Below are 12,802 nucleotides of genomic sequence, written 5' to 3'. Positions count from 1 at the left end.
TTTATTTTTTTCTTTCTTCTACTAACTTTGGGCTTTTCCTTTTCTACTTCCTTGAGGTATAATGTTAGGCTGTTTATTTGAGATCTTACTTCTTTTTTGATGTAAGTGTTTATGTGAGAAAAATAAGCCTGGAAACAATTAAATATTTCAGGGGGGTCCTCTTTGAGAAAAAAGGATACAAGACCACGAATACAAAATTGGTATTGTGTAAAATGAACTGCTTTTGCCGCGTCTCATAAGTTTTGGTACATTGTGTTTCATTTTTCATTTGTCTCAAGATATTTTTCAGCTTCTTCTTTGACCCAGTAGCTGGTCAGTAATGGTGGAGTTTTAAGAATTTTCCCAGTGTAACCTCACTTAATCTTCGCTCAGCCCTCTAATGTGGGGATTTTTATCATGCCCATTTTACAGGTGAGAAAACTGGGGAGAGAATGAGCTAAGTAACCCGCCCAAAGTCATACAGCTCTAGCAGACAGAACCAGAGCCAGAGAGTCTGTCTGCAGAGTTTGAGCCAGAATTAAATGATTCTACCTCACCACACATCTTGTCAAATCCCCCAGCAACCTGCGAGGCAGGACCTGTTATCATCCCCATTTTTGGATAAGGAAACCAAGTCTCAGAGAGGAACACACCACTTATGAATGACATGGTCAATTTCAAACCCAGTCCTGCCTACCTCCCAGGCTCCATACTGCCCAGACTGAACTGTTATAGTGCCTCAGTGTGTGTCTGCACCATCCCCACCTTCTGGAACACTCTCTTCTTACTTCTGCATTGCTTTTGGAATTCCATCCATCTCAATGCAAATCCCAAGGGCTAATTCAAATGCAATCCCCTCTCCTCCTTCAGAAAGTCTCCCCTGACCCCACCCTCTGAATTCTTCAGCCCCCTGTGGCACTTCCCCTCCACCCCAGTCCTGAAGAAGGATTCTGGCTACCTGGCCTCACTTCCACACCTCACCTCCTCCTGTCTAAACCATTCTCAGTATGAGCCTGGTCCCTCTTTCTTTGCTTTTTTTTTTTTAAACCGTATATTGAATTCCTCTTATGTTTGCATAAGGCCTGAACTGAGAGCTTTACATGCATTATTTTTCGCAAGCTGAGAGAGAGATACTATTAGCATCCCAGTTTTACAGAGGAGGAGACCGAGGCATAGAGAGGGAAAGCGACTTTCCTAACATTGCACAGTACCTGGAAGACCCAGGGTTCTTCCTGGGGGAACTGGCAAAGGCATGTTGAGGAGAGGCCATAGAGTGACGCCTTGGAGCCTGAGTAGGAGTTTGCCTGGCTGGGAGTGTGGGAAGAGGAGTGGTGTTGAGGTGAGCGAGAGCACAGGATGGAAATCATAGGGGAGGGCGGGAGGCAATGGTGGTGTCCTGTGGTCAGCAGGAGCCAGGTCCTGAGGCACCTCGTACACCCAAGAGCTTAGCGCAGCCTCCCGTCAGACCAAGTGCCTGTGTTGGACATGCAGCGTGCTGAGACAGGCTCCTGTGCTTATGTGCAGAGTGACTTTGGTAAACCTAGGAGATGTGAAAGAAAAGCAAAGTCATGTCCCCTCCACATTGGTGGTCTGGAGACTCAGGTCCCCTTCATGCCTGTGCGTGCTGGCAGCCCAAGGAGGTGGATAGCTTAGCTGGGAGAGTGGGGTCCTTTCACTAAGCACACTAAACTCCAGTTTCCCAGAGCAGGGCATCCATAAAGCTGGATGATGGGTGGACTGACAGATGAAGGAAGGAATGAAGGCAACACCCGCGGCACTCTGGAATCTGGTTTATTAGCTGAGGATCAGGACGCAGGTGTCAGCGCCGGGGCCTCCAGTACCCAGCCCCTCCCCAGCTGCTCTCCATTCTCCCCACTCCTCCATTGCACGGCGGGGAGGTTGAGCTGCTAGGAGTGGAAGTGTCACACACGGCCCTTCCAGCAGGAGAAAGGGCTTCCCTGCAGGGAGGGCAGGCAGGCCACAAGCAGTGCCGCCCTAGCACCCGGCACAGGCAGCGTAGGCACAGATCTCACACAGGATCGGGTGCTCGGCGATGGCCCCTGGACAAGAGAGATGGGGTCATGAGAGCCAGAGGCTGGACGTCGCTGCGCAGCCCCGGGAGAACCCAGCAGGCCTGTCCCCTCCGACCCACTGGGCTTTCCGCACCACACGAGGACACACGGGCTGCTGGAGTCAGCCAATGAGAGCGGAGGTTCTACCCAGAAAGGAGATGCAGCGAAGACCAGAGGGACCAGACGCAGTGCTACCGACCCGAGCTGAGTCAGAGCGAAAGTCTCCCTAAGCCTTCCCAGTTACAATCTGCCATGAATGAAACAGTGGGCTTAACAAACCCACCAGTCCCAGTGGCGCTCTCTAGCCCCACCAATCAGAGCCGAACCCCTCCTCGAATCCCACCAATCAGAGCACATCTCTTCCTCAAGTGCCACCAGTCAGAGAATTCCCAAGCCCCAGCAATCAGAGACGGGGTTGCTCACCCAGCCTCTGAAGGATCCCCTGGGCGTTTGGCTCCTTGCAGATAGGCTTGAGTTCTTCTGGAAATTTCGGGTTGCTACAAAGAATGGGAACCGCAGATGTAAAAGGCATGGGTTCAAGCTCCCTGAATTTCCCAATCCTGGGCTCCTGGAGCTCCCGGAGGCCTTTGAGCTTCTTCACTGACTCCAGGGAAAAGGAGAAATCTCCATCCTGAAAGAGACACGCCCAGAGAGTGAAGCCAGCCTGGAGCCTGCTTCCTGGCTGTGTCCCCCAGCGCCGGCCCCGCTCCAGCCCCAGTGGCGCTCAAGCAGTGTTTGTGGCATTTGGGAACCAGACTCCTCCGCAGGCGGTGAGAGGGGCCGGAGCTCAGGCCTAACGTCCTGGCTGTGCTGTGTGACCATGGCACTCTGGAAGCCTTAGGTTCTGTACGTGGTATAAGGAAGGGAGTAAATGGTATGAAGCGCCGCCAGGGACACAATGGTTGCCTGATGAGTAGGAGCCAGTATGCCGATTTTTAGAGAGAGGCACAGGGACCAGGACCCAGGCATCCTACCTCCACATGGCCATACCCTGTGCTGTCTCCTGCCCTGCCTGAGATCAGTGCCAGCTGATCACCGGATGTATAGCTCCAGGCTGCAGCGTGGTTTTTGTTTGAGAAGCAATAAAAGGCCTCCGGGAGACTGGCTCGGATAAACAGCAAGGCTCTGCTGGGTGCCAGCCTGGCCTGTCGCTGGCATCAGCACCACCAGGCACACCCATCCACCAGGACCTCCAGGATGCCCATATGACTCCTGGCACCCAGAAGGGTGCTATAGCTAAGCATAGAATTGTGTAGTAAGGTCTGGATTTGAATACAGCTCCTTTGCTTCCCAGCTGTGTGCCCATGGCCTGTTACAGAACCTACCTGAGACTCAGTCTTCCTCCTCTGTAATAATGGACTAATAAACCCTTCCTCCCAAGGCAATGGTGGGGCCACAGTGAAGTGCTGGGGGAGAACCTGACACACAGCAGGCACTCAGTAAATTGGCCAATCGCCCACCTTTCCCAAATGGTTATTTCTCTTCTCTCTGCCTGGGGTTCTTTGTCCTCCAAGTTTGAAGGGAAGGATGCGTGTGGCAGGACTGAGAAGAGGGTCCCTGAGGAAGACCAAACCTCAGACACACACCCTTACTCAAGCCCCAAAGAGGGGGTTCTCTCTCAGGGGACAGCCGCTGGGCACTGGGGGCAGGGGGCCGGCTGGGCCAGGATAGGGACAGAAGACTTACCCGCACAGTGACCTCCCCTGCCAGGGCCACCCAGGCCCCAACAAGACACAATGAGGACAGCAGCAAGGTGTTCGTGGCAATGGCGCCCAAGAGAGGGGAGCAGCTGGTTCTGGCTGTTGGGGGCAACAGTAGGACTTTTAAAGAGGGCAGAGTTACTGAGTAACCCAGGAGCCTCTGTCAGTCTCATCTGCTCACTTGTCAGGCCTCATCAGATAAGGCTCAAGACAGCCCTGGGAGATAAGAGCCTGGCAGAGCCCTGGCCACTCCCCAGGCACCCACTTTGACCCACAGCCAGGCTAGATCCTGTATTGACAACTGCTCTGGGCCAGACTCTGTGCTGGGACAGGGCCTGCAGACCAGCCCTACCCTTGGTGAGGGAGGCCCAGACCCAGGGTGATTGGGGGAGGGGGCGGGGGGGGGGGGCAACCTCGCACACCCATGGGCAGGGCAGTTCAGGAGGATTGCCCCAAGGAGGTCGTGCGAGAGCTGAGTTCTGCAGAATCGGTGGACATTGTCCAAGAGAAGGGGCTAGGGGTAAAAGGCCATTTCACACAGAAGGTGTTATGTTCAGGACAGCCAGGAGGTGAGTCAGCCTGGACTACTTGGGAAACGTGAGTAATTCAGCCTGGGGGAGGGGGCAGATTGGGAGATGGCTCCAGTAATGGTCTGGAGCAGAGGCTGCAGACCAAGGCAGGTACCAGGCCTGGCTACTACAACTTTAAGGAAGGACCTAGGCCTGGGTTCAAATCCCACCTATGCCCAGTTTTGATCTGTGTGAACCTGGGCAAAGGTTTTCCCCTCTCTGAGTCTCAGTGCCCTTGTGTCCTCTGTGGAGCAGGTACTGTTGTTTTGAGGATTACATGAGGTTTTAAAAATGCTTAGCTCAATGCCTGGCACATAGAATGCACTCAGTAAAGGACCTTTGGTTACTATTTGTATCAACAGCCCTGGTCCCCTCTGACCCCTGTGGTGATCTACTGCCTGTCTAAGTTACAGCCTGTGTTTATCCTGTGCTGGTCCCGCTGTCCTGCCTGTCCTGCAGCCTCAGTGTCCAGGAATGAGCCCTTCTCCCACCCTCCCACCGCCCCCGCCTTTGCAGGTACAGTCCCTCATCCATCCACGGGCCTTGTCGGGTGAAGGTACTTGGTGTGTGCCTGTGCTCCTCCAGACTGGCTCCGTTAGGACTGTGCCCCGGCACAGTGTGTGTTCCGTTGTGAGCAGAGGCCCCAGTACACAGGGGAAAGGGTAGCCCTGGGACTTCCATGGAGGATGGGGCAGGAAGCCCTGGGAGGGGAGAGTAAACAATGAAGAAGGAATTGGAGGGAGCAGAGCTGGACCAGTAGGGAGCTGCAAGGGGCCCTGCCCTCAGGGTGGGGCAGGAAACACCTGCCCCCCTCCCCGCCACCCTTAGCCAGTCCTCAGCTCTTGACTGGCCTCCCTCCCCTTTCTGGTGTGTGTGTGTGTGTGTGTGTGTGTGTGTGTGTACTCCAAGGGAGGAGTGTGTATGCTGAAGGGTATGTGTGTATCAAGGTGTCTGTGTGTCTGTGTATGCTGAGGTGTGTATTTGCGTGTGTGCTTACGTGTGCGCATGCGCGCACACACCCACCAAGGTCTGCCTGCCCAGCTCATCCAGCCACACGGTGGCCTCCGTTAGCTCAGTTCAGGGTGGGAGTGAGCACCGGGGAAGGTTAGGGACAGGAACAGGGCTCGAGTGTTAGGGTGGGATAGGGATGCTCAGGAATAGGAGCAGGGGTGTGGCTGGAGTTTGGGCTAAAGGTGAGGCTAGAGGTACGAGGAGGGGCAGACTTTACTGAGGGTGGGATGGGGCGAGCAGCAAGCAAAGCTCAGGAATGCACGGAGGCTGGTGCTGGGACTGGAAGCGGGCGTTGGGGGGACGTGAGCTGGGGGTTACCGTGAAAGGTGGTAAATAAAGGTCAACACCGGACTACTGGTTGGGGTTGGGGTTAAGGTAGGGCAAGTTTAAAGTAGCAGTTAGGAATAGAAGTTCAAGTAAGGATTCAAACTGGCGTTTGATTAGGGTCAGGATTAGAATGGAACTGAGGCAGGGAGGTATGTGCTGGAGTTAGGTCTGGAATTGGGGGTACGGTTAGGATTGGGTTGATGTGGAAATTGTAGTTGACATGGAGGTTGGTTTGGAGTTAAGTTAGGATTCCTTGGTAGGGTTGGGATTGGAGTTTGTGGTTGAAACTGGAGGTGTGGTTGGGGTTGGGTTTATGATTAGGGTTGGGTCTGGGATTTACTTGTGACGCTAAAGCTGGGCTGGGATTTGATTTCGCATTAAGGATGGGGCTTGAGTGGGGCTGCTATGGGCTGAAGGAGCCCTTTTTCTGACTCACTTTGGGTTTTCATTCTTCCCTTCCTAAGGTGCAGCAGGCTTGGGGTTAAAGGGAGGGGGCTTTGGTTCCTGAAGTCTCTTTCTCCCACAGCCCCCTGGCAGGGATGGAGGGGGTGGAGAGTTTGGGAGTGACGTCACTCCACACTGTGGGAAAGAGGAAATGGCTCCCAGGCCTTTGCCATTTGGGTCCTGCCCTACCCAACCCCACCTCTCACACGTATCCTGGGAAATGGGAAGCAACTCTCCTTCCCTTCCTCCTCCCACCCTCCCCAGTTCCCCTGCCCAGCCTGGGCCTGTGTGTTCAGGGTTCCCCCCCATCCCCCCACCTCCAGGGTGCATAGGACCTCAACATCCAGCACTGAAACTGCTGGAAGCTGGATCTTGAGGTCCTCCCAGAACCCCAGACTGCCTGGGCCCCAGACCCACACCCTGACTCCTGAGGCCTTGGTCCCCAGCACTCACACCCCTCATCACTCCTGTATGGGTAGGAGGTGGGTCTGAGGCTGTTTGGGTTCCCCACAATCCAGGATCACTTCTTCTGGCAAACTCATGCTTCTCCATAGCTTTCCAGGCCAGGCCACTTCCACTACCTGTCTTCCCAAATGAAAATCCATCAGTGGCTACCCAAAACCTTCAGAATAAAGCCAGACCCATTGCCTGGCATTCAAGGTCTTCATAATCAGGCTCCTGCTAGGCTCACCATTCAACCAAGAACAGACCAGGAAGTAGGGACCCAAACCTAAAGAGCCCAGACTTTAGAGCCAGGAAGCCTTGGATTAGAATCCAGCTCCAGTATTTAAAGGGTGTTTGACCTTTCTGAGCCTCAGTTTCTGCATCTCAAAAGTGGCAACAATAACAGCTACATTGCAAACTTCAGATTTTCTAAAGAACTGTCCTAACCAACCCCAGTCCCAGCAAGCCTGGGTCGAGACTATTTCAGCTCCTCTACTACATCAGCCTCCTACACCCTTCTCATCATAAAGCTTACCAGTCTGTCTTGCCCACTAGCCAGTGAGCTGCTGAAAGCAGAGACCCCAGTACTCATACAAGGCCTGGCATTTATTGGGTGCCACTGAGTCTTTATGGGATCAGGAAGGTTGTAGTAGTTGTGATAATCATGACATTAACATCAGATAGTATTTATCAAGACTCGATTTCTGCCAGGCTCTGGGCTAAGTGCTTTATCTGTGTGGAAACCAGACCCACCCCCTAAAGCCCTGCTGCCCCTTACCCCACCTTCTGGAAGCTGCGGAGGCTCTGCCCTGCTGTTGGTGCAGCCCTCTGGTGTCTGTGAGGATGCCGATGCTAGTCCTTTTGGCCAAGAGGTTAACTCGTGTTTAGGTGAGCTCGTCTTAGTTCCAGTGTGCACACTGAAGTTGGGCCCACTAACGCTTAGTCCTCCCAGGCCTGGCTCCACTTTTCTGCAGGCCCAGAGGCCTACGCTGACATCAGCAGGAAGGCCTGGAACAGAGCCAGGTGGAAGCCTGGAGATTCTAATGCTGAACTGTGTGACCTTGAAAGAGGTGTGGTCCACATTCCACAGCCTTCCCATCCTGCTTGTAAACGTGTCTCGGAGAATGTAACAATATCTAGTTCCTGTAAGAACCCAGAACTGCCTGAAGCAGACATTGCAACGTATGTGAACCTCCTAACAGCTCTGGGGATACTGTACAGAAATAACTGTATAGCCCCATGTTATAGATGAGTACATTGAAGCTCAGAGGTTCAGTGATTAAGAAATCATGACTTTCCCAAGAGTGCACACATGGCTCCTGATATAGTTGTATTGACTGTGCACTGCACAAGGGCACCCGGCCAACAGAGTGTCAGTTTGCATACAAATGTGGGGCAACCTCAGCCTAGAGGAAGGCACAATCTTTCAGACTCCGCATTGCCAGGTGGACTCCATGGTAGCTGTGGTCACATAGCTGCAAATTCCAGAATAGAACCCAGTTCTCACAAATGCCAAAGGAAAACCTAAACTTTTTTTTTTTTTTTTAAACAACAGACATTTATTTTCTCACAATTCTGGAGGCTAGAAGTCTGAGGTCAACGTGCAGGTTGGGCTGGTTCCTTCTGAGGCTTCTCTTCTTGGCTTGTAGATGGTCATCTTCTCCCTATGTCTTCCCACTTCCCACGGTCGTCTGTGTATTGAAAAGCCTAACATTCTACTCAGTCCATGTCATACCTCCTGCACTGTCTTCCTGATCCCAAACTCTCATCTCTTTTCCCCCTTCAGGGAAGAAGAAAAAAGGAGTGCCCACTGAGTCAGACCCTGTGAGGTAGGTTAATGATGCCATCCTACAGAGGAGGAAACAGGCTGTCGGAGTACTCAATGTCACAGGGAAAATGGATGGCTTGAGCCAAGTCCAGGCTTGGGGGAAGGGATCTCTTCCCTCCCCTCAAGCCACAGGTATGCTGGTGGCTCTTTCCCTTGAGGTTCTGGGGGCAGCTGGGGAGTGGACAGAGGGTGTGTCTGGTTATTTGCTGAGCATGTCATCTCACACCCTGTGGCCTGGCCAGGACAAGGCAGTGGGGGAGTTCCATTCACCATCTGCTCCCCACTCAGTGGGATAGCAGCTGCCTCCTCTTCCTGCAGCCCACAGCTGCTCTGAGCATTGGCCACTGAGATAACCTCCCACACCTGAAGGATGACAGGGAAGGAAAGCTGGAGCTCCCTCCTCATGCCCCACAGAGAGGACCCTCCCAGAGCTCACAGGCTAGATGGAGGATAGGACACAGGCACAGACTCCCTGGGGCTCTGCAGGAAGCATACATGTCCTCCTCGGGCCAGGTCAGACTTGCATGCCTGCCAGAAGAGGTGGCATGTGAAGTGGGCCTTGCTCCATGGGAAGACAGAGAAGGGAGCATGGAAAGGCATGGCAGCAGGAAGCACAGAGGGCAAGGGAGGGGTGGCTTGGGCTGAAGGAGAGAGTGTCAAGAGGGGTTGTGGGTGAGCAGCCCAGAGGTGGAGGCTTTAAATACATGTCTAAGGAATCTTGCCCCTAATCTGGGGACAGTGGGAAGCCATGGGAGGTTTCAGGGCAGGAGAAGACCCTGAGAAGAGCTGTGATTTTTTTAGAAAGACCTGCATGGCAGTTGATGGTGAGAGCGACCGTCTCGATATGGCTGCTGCACGAGGCCAGGAGAGAAGTGGTGTAAGCCAGCCCAGGCAGTGCTCCAGGAGGGCAGGGATTGGATTGGAAGGATGGTGTGGCAGGAAAACCAATTCTTCTTGGCAACTTGGAAACAGGGAGGAGAGGCAGACAGGGAGAAGGGAAGATCACTCCTTGAGATGTAACACGTGCCAGGGCCCATGTTGGCTGCTCTCCATCTGACTTGTCCCTGATGCTCTCAACAACACCTTAAGGTATTTCATCTCCATTTCACATATGAGGAGACTGAGACTCAGAGAGGGCAGTGTCTTGCTCAAATGGAATTCTAGGTCCTTCTGACTCCAACGTCTGTGTTCATCCCATTGCCTCGAGTATTTTGCTGGCCTTTGGGGCCTGCAGAGAACATGTTCAACCACAGGCAAAGCATCTCCCATGGACCAGAGTCTGATGTACAGCCTGGGGGCAAGAGCAGGTACAGATCTGGGATCCAGCCCAAAGGGATAGAGGAGGGAGAAGCAGTGACAGGGAGAAGCCAGGGATGTGATGAGAAAAGGGAAGAGTTAATCTGTTTCAGACCTGCAGGGCCTATCCCTGACAGTGCCTAGGAACCCAGCTCGATCCCAGGCAAGCGTCTCCTAGGATATGGGACCTCGGGGAGGGAGCAGCAAACAAGCCAACGGATTTGAGTAAAGAATCATCTCCCTGTCCCCTGTCTGCAGCTTATGAGCCACATACACAAAGTCTCAGTCACAATCACACAGCTACACAATCACATATCCAGCCACAGACACACAATTGCACAAGCACACACATACAAGGTCTCACTCACAGTCACATCAGCTTATGCATGTACACACTCTCACACGGAAACAGAGGACTATTCCAGGAAGGCCTCTGCCTATGATCATCAATCAGGCATGGGAAGGGTGAGAAGTGTCCTCAGAAGTCTTTATTGCCATTGTCTGGGACAGGAAGTTGTCTCTCTGGCCTTTTGAGTGTGGGAGGGGCGTCATTCATCCCCAGTGATGTCAACTCAGGCCCAACTCTGGGACGGGGGGGTGGGAAGAGGTGGGATGACCTGAGGGAGGTCAAGGACAACTGGAGAGTGCTGTGGAAGAGGCAATTTGCCCTAATGCAAAGAGTAGATCAGACTACGGTGGATCTGGGTTCCCATCCTCTTGCCAACCTCCCTCACCAAGTGACCTTGGGCAAATTACTTCACCTCTCCAAGTGGCAATGTCCAGCAGTAAAAGGCGGCTAATGACGCCAACTTCACAAGGCAGTTGGGAGTGCTAATGACTGTCACATACCGGGCAGGGATCTGGCAAATAGTGGCAATAATCATAATGTTTGTGATGGCCACAGGAGTCAATGTATGAGTGTGTGGGGACAACAAGGCCTACTCAGGTTCAGAGGCAGGGCTGGGGAGGGCAAGGGTGGACACCCAATGGCAAGGTATGTGGCTGGCCCGACCACAGCCCGGGCCGCACCTGCCAAAACAATGCTAGTCCTCAGCATCCACTGGTCCCAGAAGAGCAGAGAGCCTCAGGATACTCAGAGTTTGGGGCTGATGGGGGGGAACCTTGAAGTAGGGGAGCAGGAAGCACCAGGAAGGCTGGGACAGGGCAGCAGGTTCAGAGGTAGCTCTGGAGTAGGGACCACCAGTATGTTTGTTGCTCAGAACCAGAGGGACTCCTTAGCATTTTCCAACCAACTCTGGCACGGAAGAAGATGGGCACAGATTCTGGGGGCTGGCTACTGGGATCCCCACCTTTCTTTAGGAGCAACTAAATCTGGGGGCTGCAGAGAAAGGGAGCACAGTTCCCAGAGTAAGGAAAATGTTCCAAAAGAGGAAAGGCACACGCTGACAGCCCCTACCCTCTGGTGGCCACAGGTGCTCACTGCAGCCTTACTGCAAAGCGGCTTCTGCTTTGTTCTCTGCTTGGTATCTCAGGGAATAGGACTTGAGAGAGTACAGTATGGTGAAGAGGGCAGACATTGGAGCTGGACGGCCTAGGTTTGAAATCCCAGCTCTATTGATGCTACTATTCTCTCTACAAGCTGGAGGATCCCGGTCAAGTGACTACATCTCTGTGGCTCAGATTCTTCATCTGCAACATGAAGTTGATAACAGTATTCACCACACACAATTGTTTCAGAGCAAATATAATCAAATGCTTGGGACAAATAATATTAAGTAACAAACACTTAATAGATGGTAGCTGTCTACTTCAGTATGTCTGGGGTTAGCATTGCTTAGTGGCACTGCTGGAAAGTTGGAAACTGAAGCCAGCCTTTAGCTGGGGTTGAATTCTTGCTCTGGTGCAGCCCATTCCCAAGTTTGTCCTTTGTACATGTTGACCAGTCAGGTATCATATTGAGGGATGAATGCAGGAAGGTTAAGTTTGAAATTACTCCTGAAAATCCTTCAGGAAGGCACCACTATTGTGGCTAAAAACATTTCAATTAAGCCAGTTTTTCTAGCTCTTGGTTATCATCTGCCTTTGAGCGCCAGATCAAACAGCTGGCTCATACCCAAGGGCAATGTTGTACAAAACATATATAGCTTTACCCACTGGGATCATAGTCAGTGGAGAGATACTTAGGCAGAGATACATGGAAGCAGATAGCAGTTATGGTCTCAGATTCAAACATTCCATTCACACACACTTAAGGGCACATGTCTATTACAGATGGATACTCCACTATGACATTATTTTAAATTTCCATTCTTTCTCTTTTTGGCCAAGTGTGTATAACTGAATTTGTATGCTTTGTGAAACCATTCATGATGCAACTCCATTATGACTTACCTCTCTGAAGCTGTTTCCTCTTCTGTAAAATGGAGCAATATCAGTACTACATCAGATTATTGTCTAAATCAAATAGGACAATGTGTGTAGGAATTTTAAATTGCTGCCCGGTAAATGACATTCTCCATTCCCCTTCCCCAAATTTCCCTAACTAGCTGTGTGATTTTGGGCAAGTTGCTTCTCTCTCTGGGTCTCAATGTTCTCAACAACAAAATGTAGGGGTTGTACTAGATTTCTAAGGTCCCTTCTAACTTGAAGCTTTTAGGATAGTCCTGTGATTCTAGGGCATTTAGATGCAGTCAACCCTTCTATGAATGCTGATGCTTATGTGATTTTTCTATGACTGCTTTACTCAACAGATAAGTCACATCTATAAGTAGCAGCCCTAAGCACATTGTAACATGTTAAAGTCTTGAGAATTAAACATGCATCTTAACCTTGTCTACTTCCTTCATTTCATCAGAGGTGCACTTCAGCTGCAGCTGAATCAGCACAAGGTGACCAGATTTAACTGTGTCCCCGACTACAGTCTTTCAGAGGCACCACTAATGACCAAAACTTACCTGGGATGGGGGTAAAGCATAGCTCCTCCCTCCAAGGGACACACACACTGGGTGGGTAGTCACTACCCTGGCCTTGGGAGAATTCCTCTTTTGGGAAGCAGTGGGGTAAAAGGAAATGAGCTCTGGAGTCATGTCCAGACTAAATTATCCCAGATTCTCTACTAGCTGTGAGAACTTAGGCCGGTTAATCTTCCTGACCCTCAGTTTACCCATCTGT

At 51.9% G+C, this 12,802-nt stretch overlaps 1 protein-coding gene across 1 annotated transcript; it reads right to left on the bottom strand.

Moving 5' to 3' along the window:
- Positions 1-1,974: 1,974 nt before the first annotated feature.
- On the bottom strand, positions 1,975-5,327 carry GUCA2A (guanylate cyclase activator 2A (guanylin)). Its single transcript, XM_008583111.1, has 4 exons — positions 5,318-5,327; positions 3,738-3,850; positions 2,475-2,682; positions 1,975-2,039 (listed from the first exon to the last, which is right to left on the bottom strand). The coding sequence occupies exons 1-4, from the start codon at positions 5,325-5,327 to the stop codon at positions 1,975-1,977; spliced, it is 396 nt and encodes a 131-aa protein (XP_008581333.1).
- Positions 5,328-12,802: the final 7,475 nt, after the last annotated feature.

This window comes from Galeopterus variegatus, unplaced genomic scaffold, assembly GCF_000696425.1.
Source record: "Galeopterus variegatus unplaced genomic scaffold, G_variegatus-3.0.2 Scaffold2833, whole genome shotgun sequence".
NCBI classification, from domain to species: Eukaryota; Metazoa; Chordata; class Mammalia; order Dermoptera; family Cynocephalidae; genus Galeopterus; species Galeopterus variegatus.
This window is presented reverse-complemented; position numbering and strand designations above follow the sequence as displayed.

Coding starts and splice junctions, on each gene's coding strand:
- GUCA2A (XM_008583111.1), bottom strand. Junction 2,683..3,737: donor CAGGGGAGGTCACTGTGCGG/GTAAGTCTTCTG, acceptor TGTCTCTTTCAG/GATGGAGATTTCTCCTTTTC. Junction 2,040..2,474: donor GGGGATCCTTCAGAGGCTGG/GTGAGCAACCCC, acceptor TCTCTTGTCCAG/GGGCCATCGCCGAGCACCCG.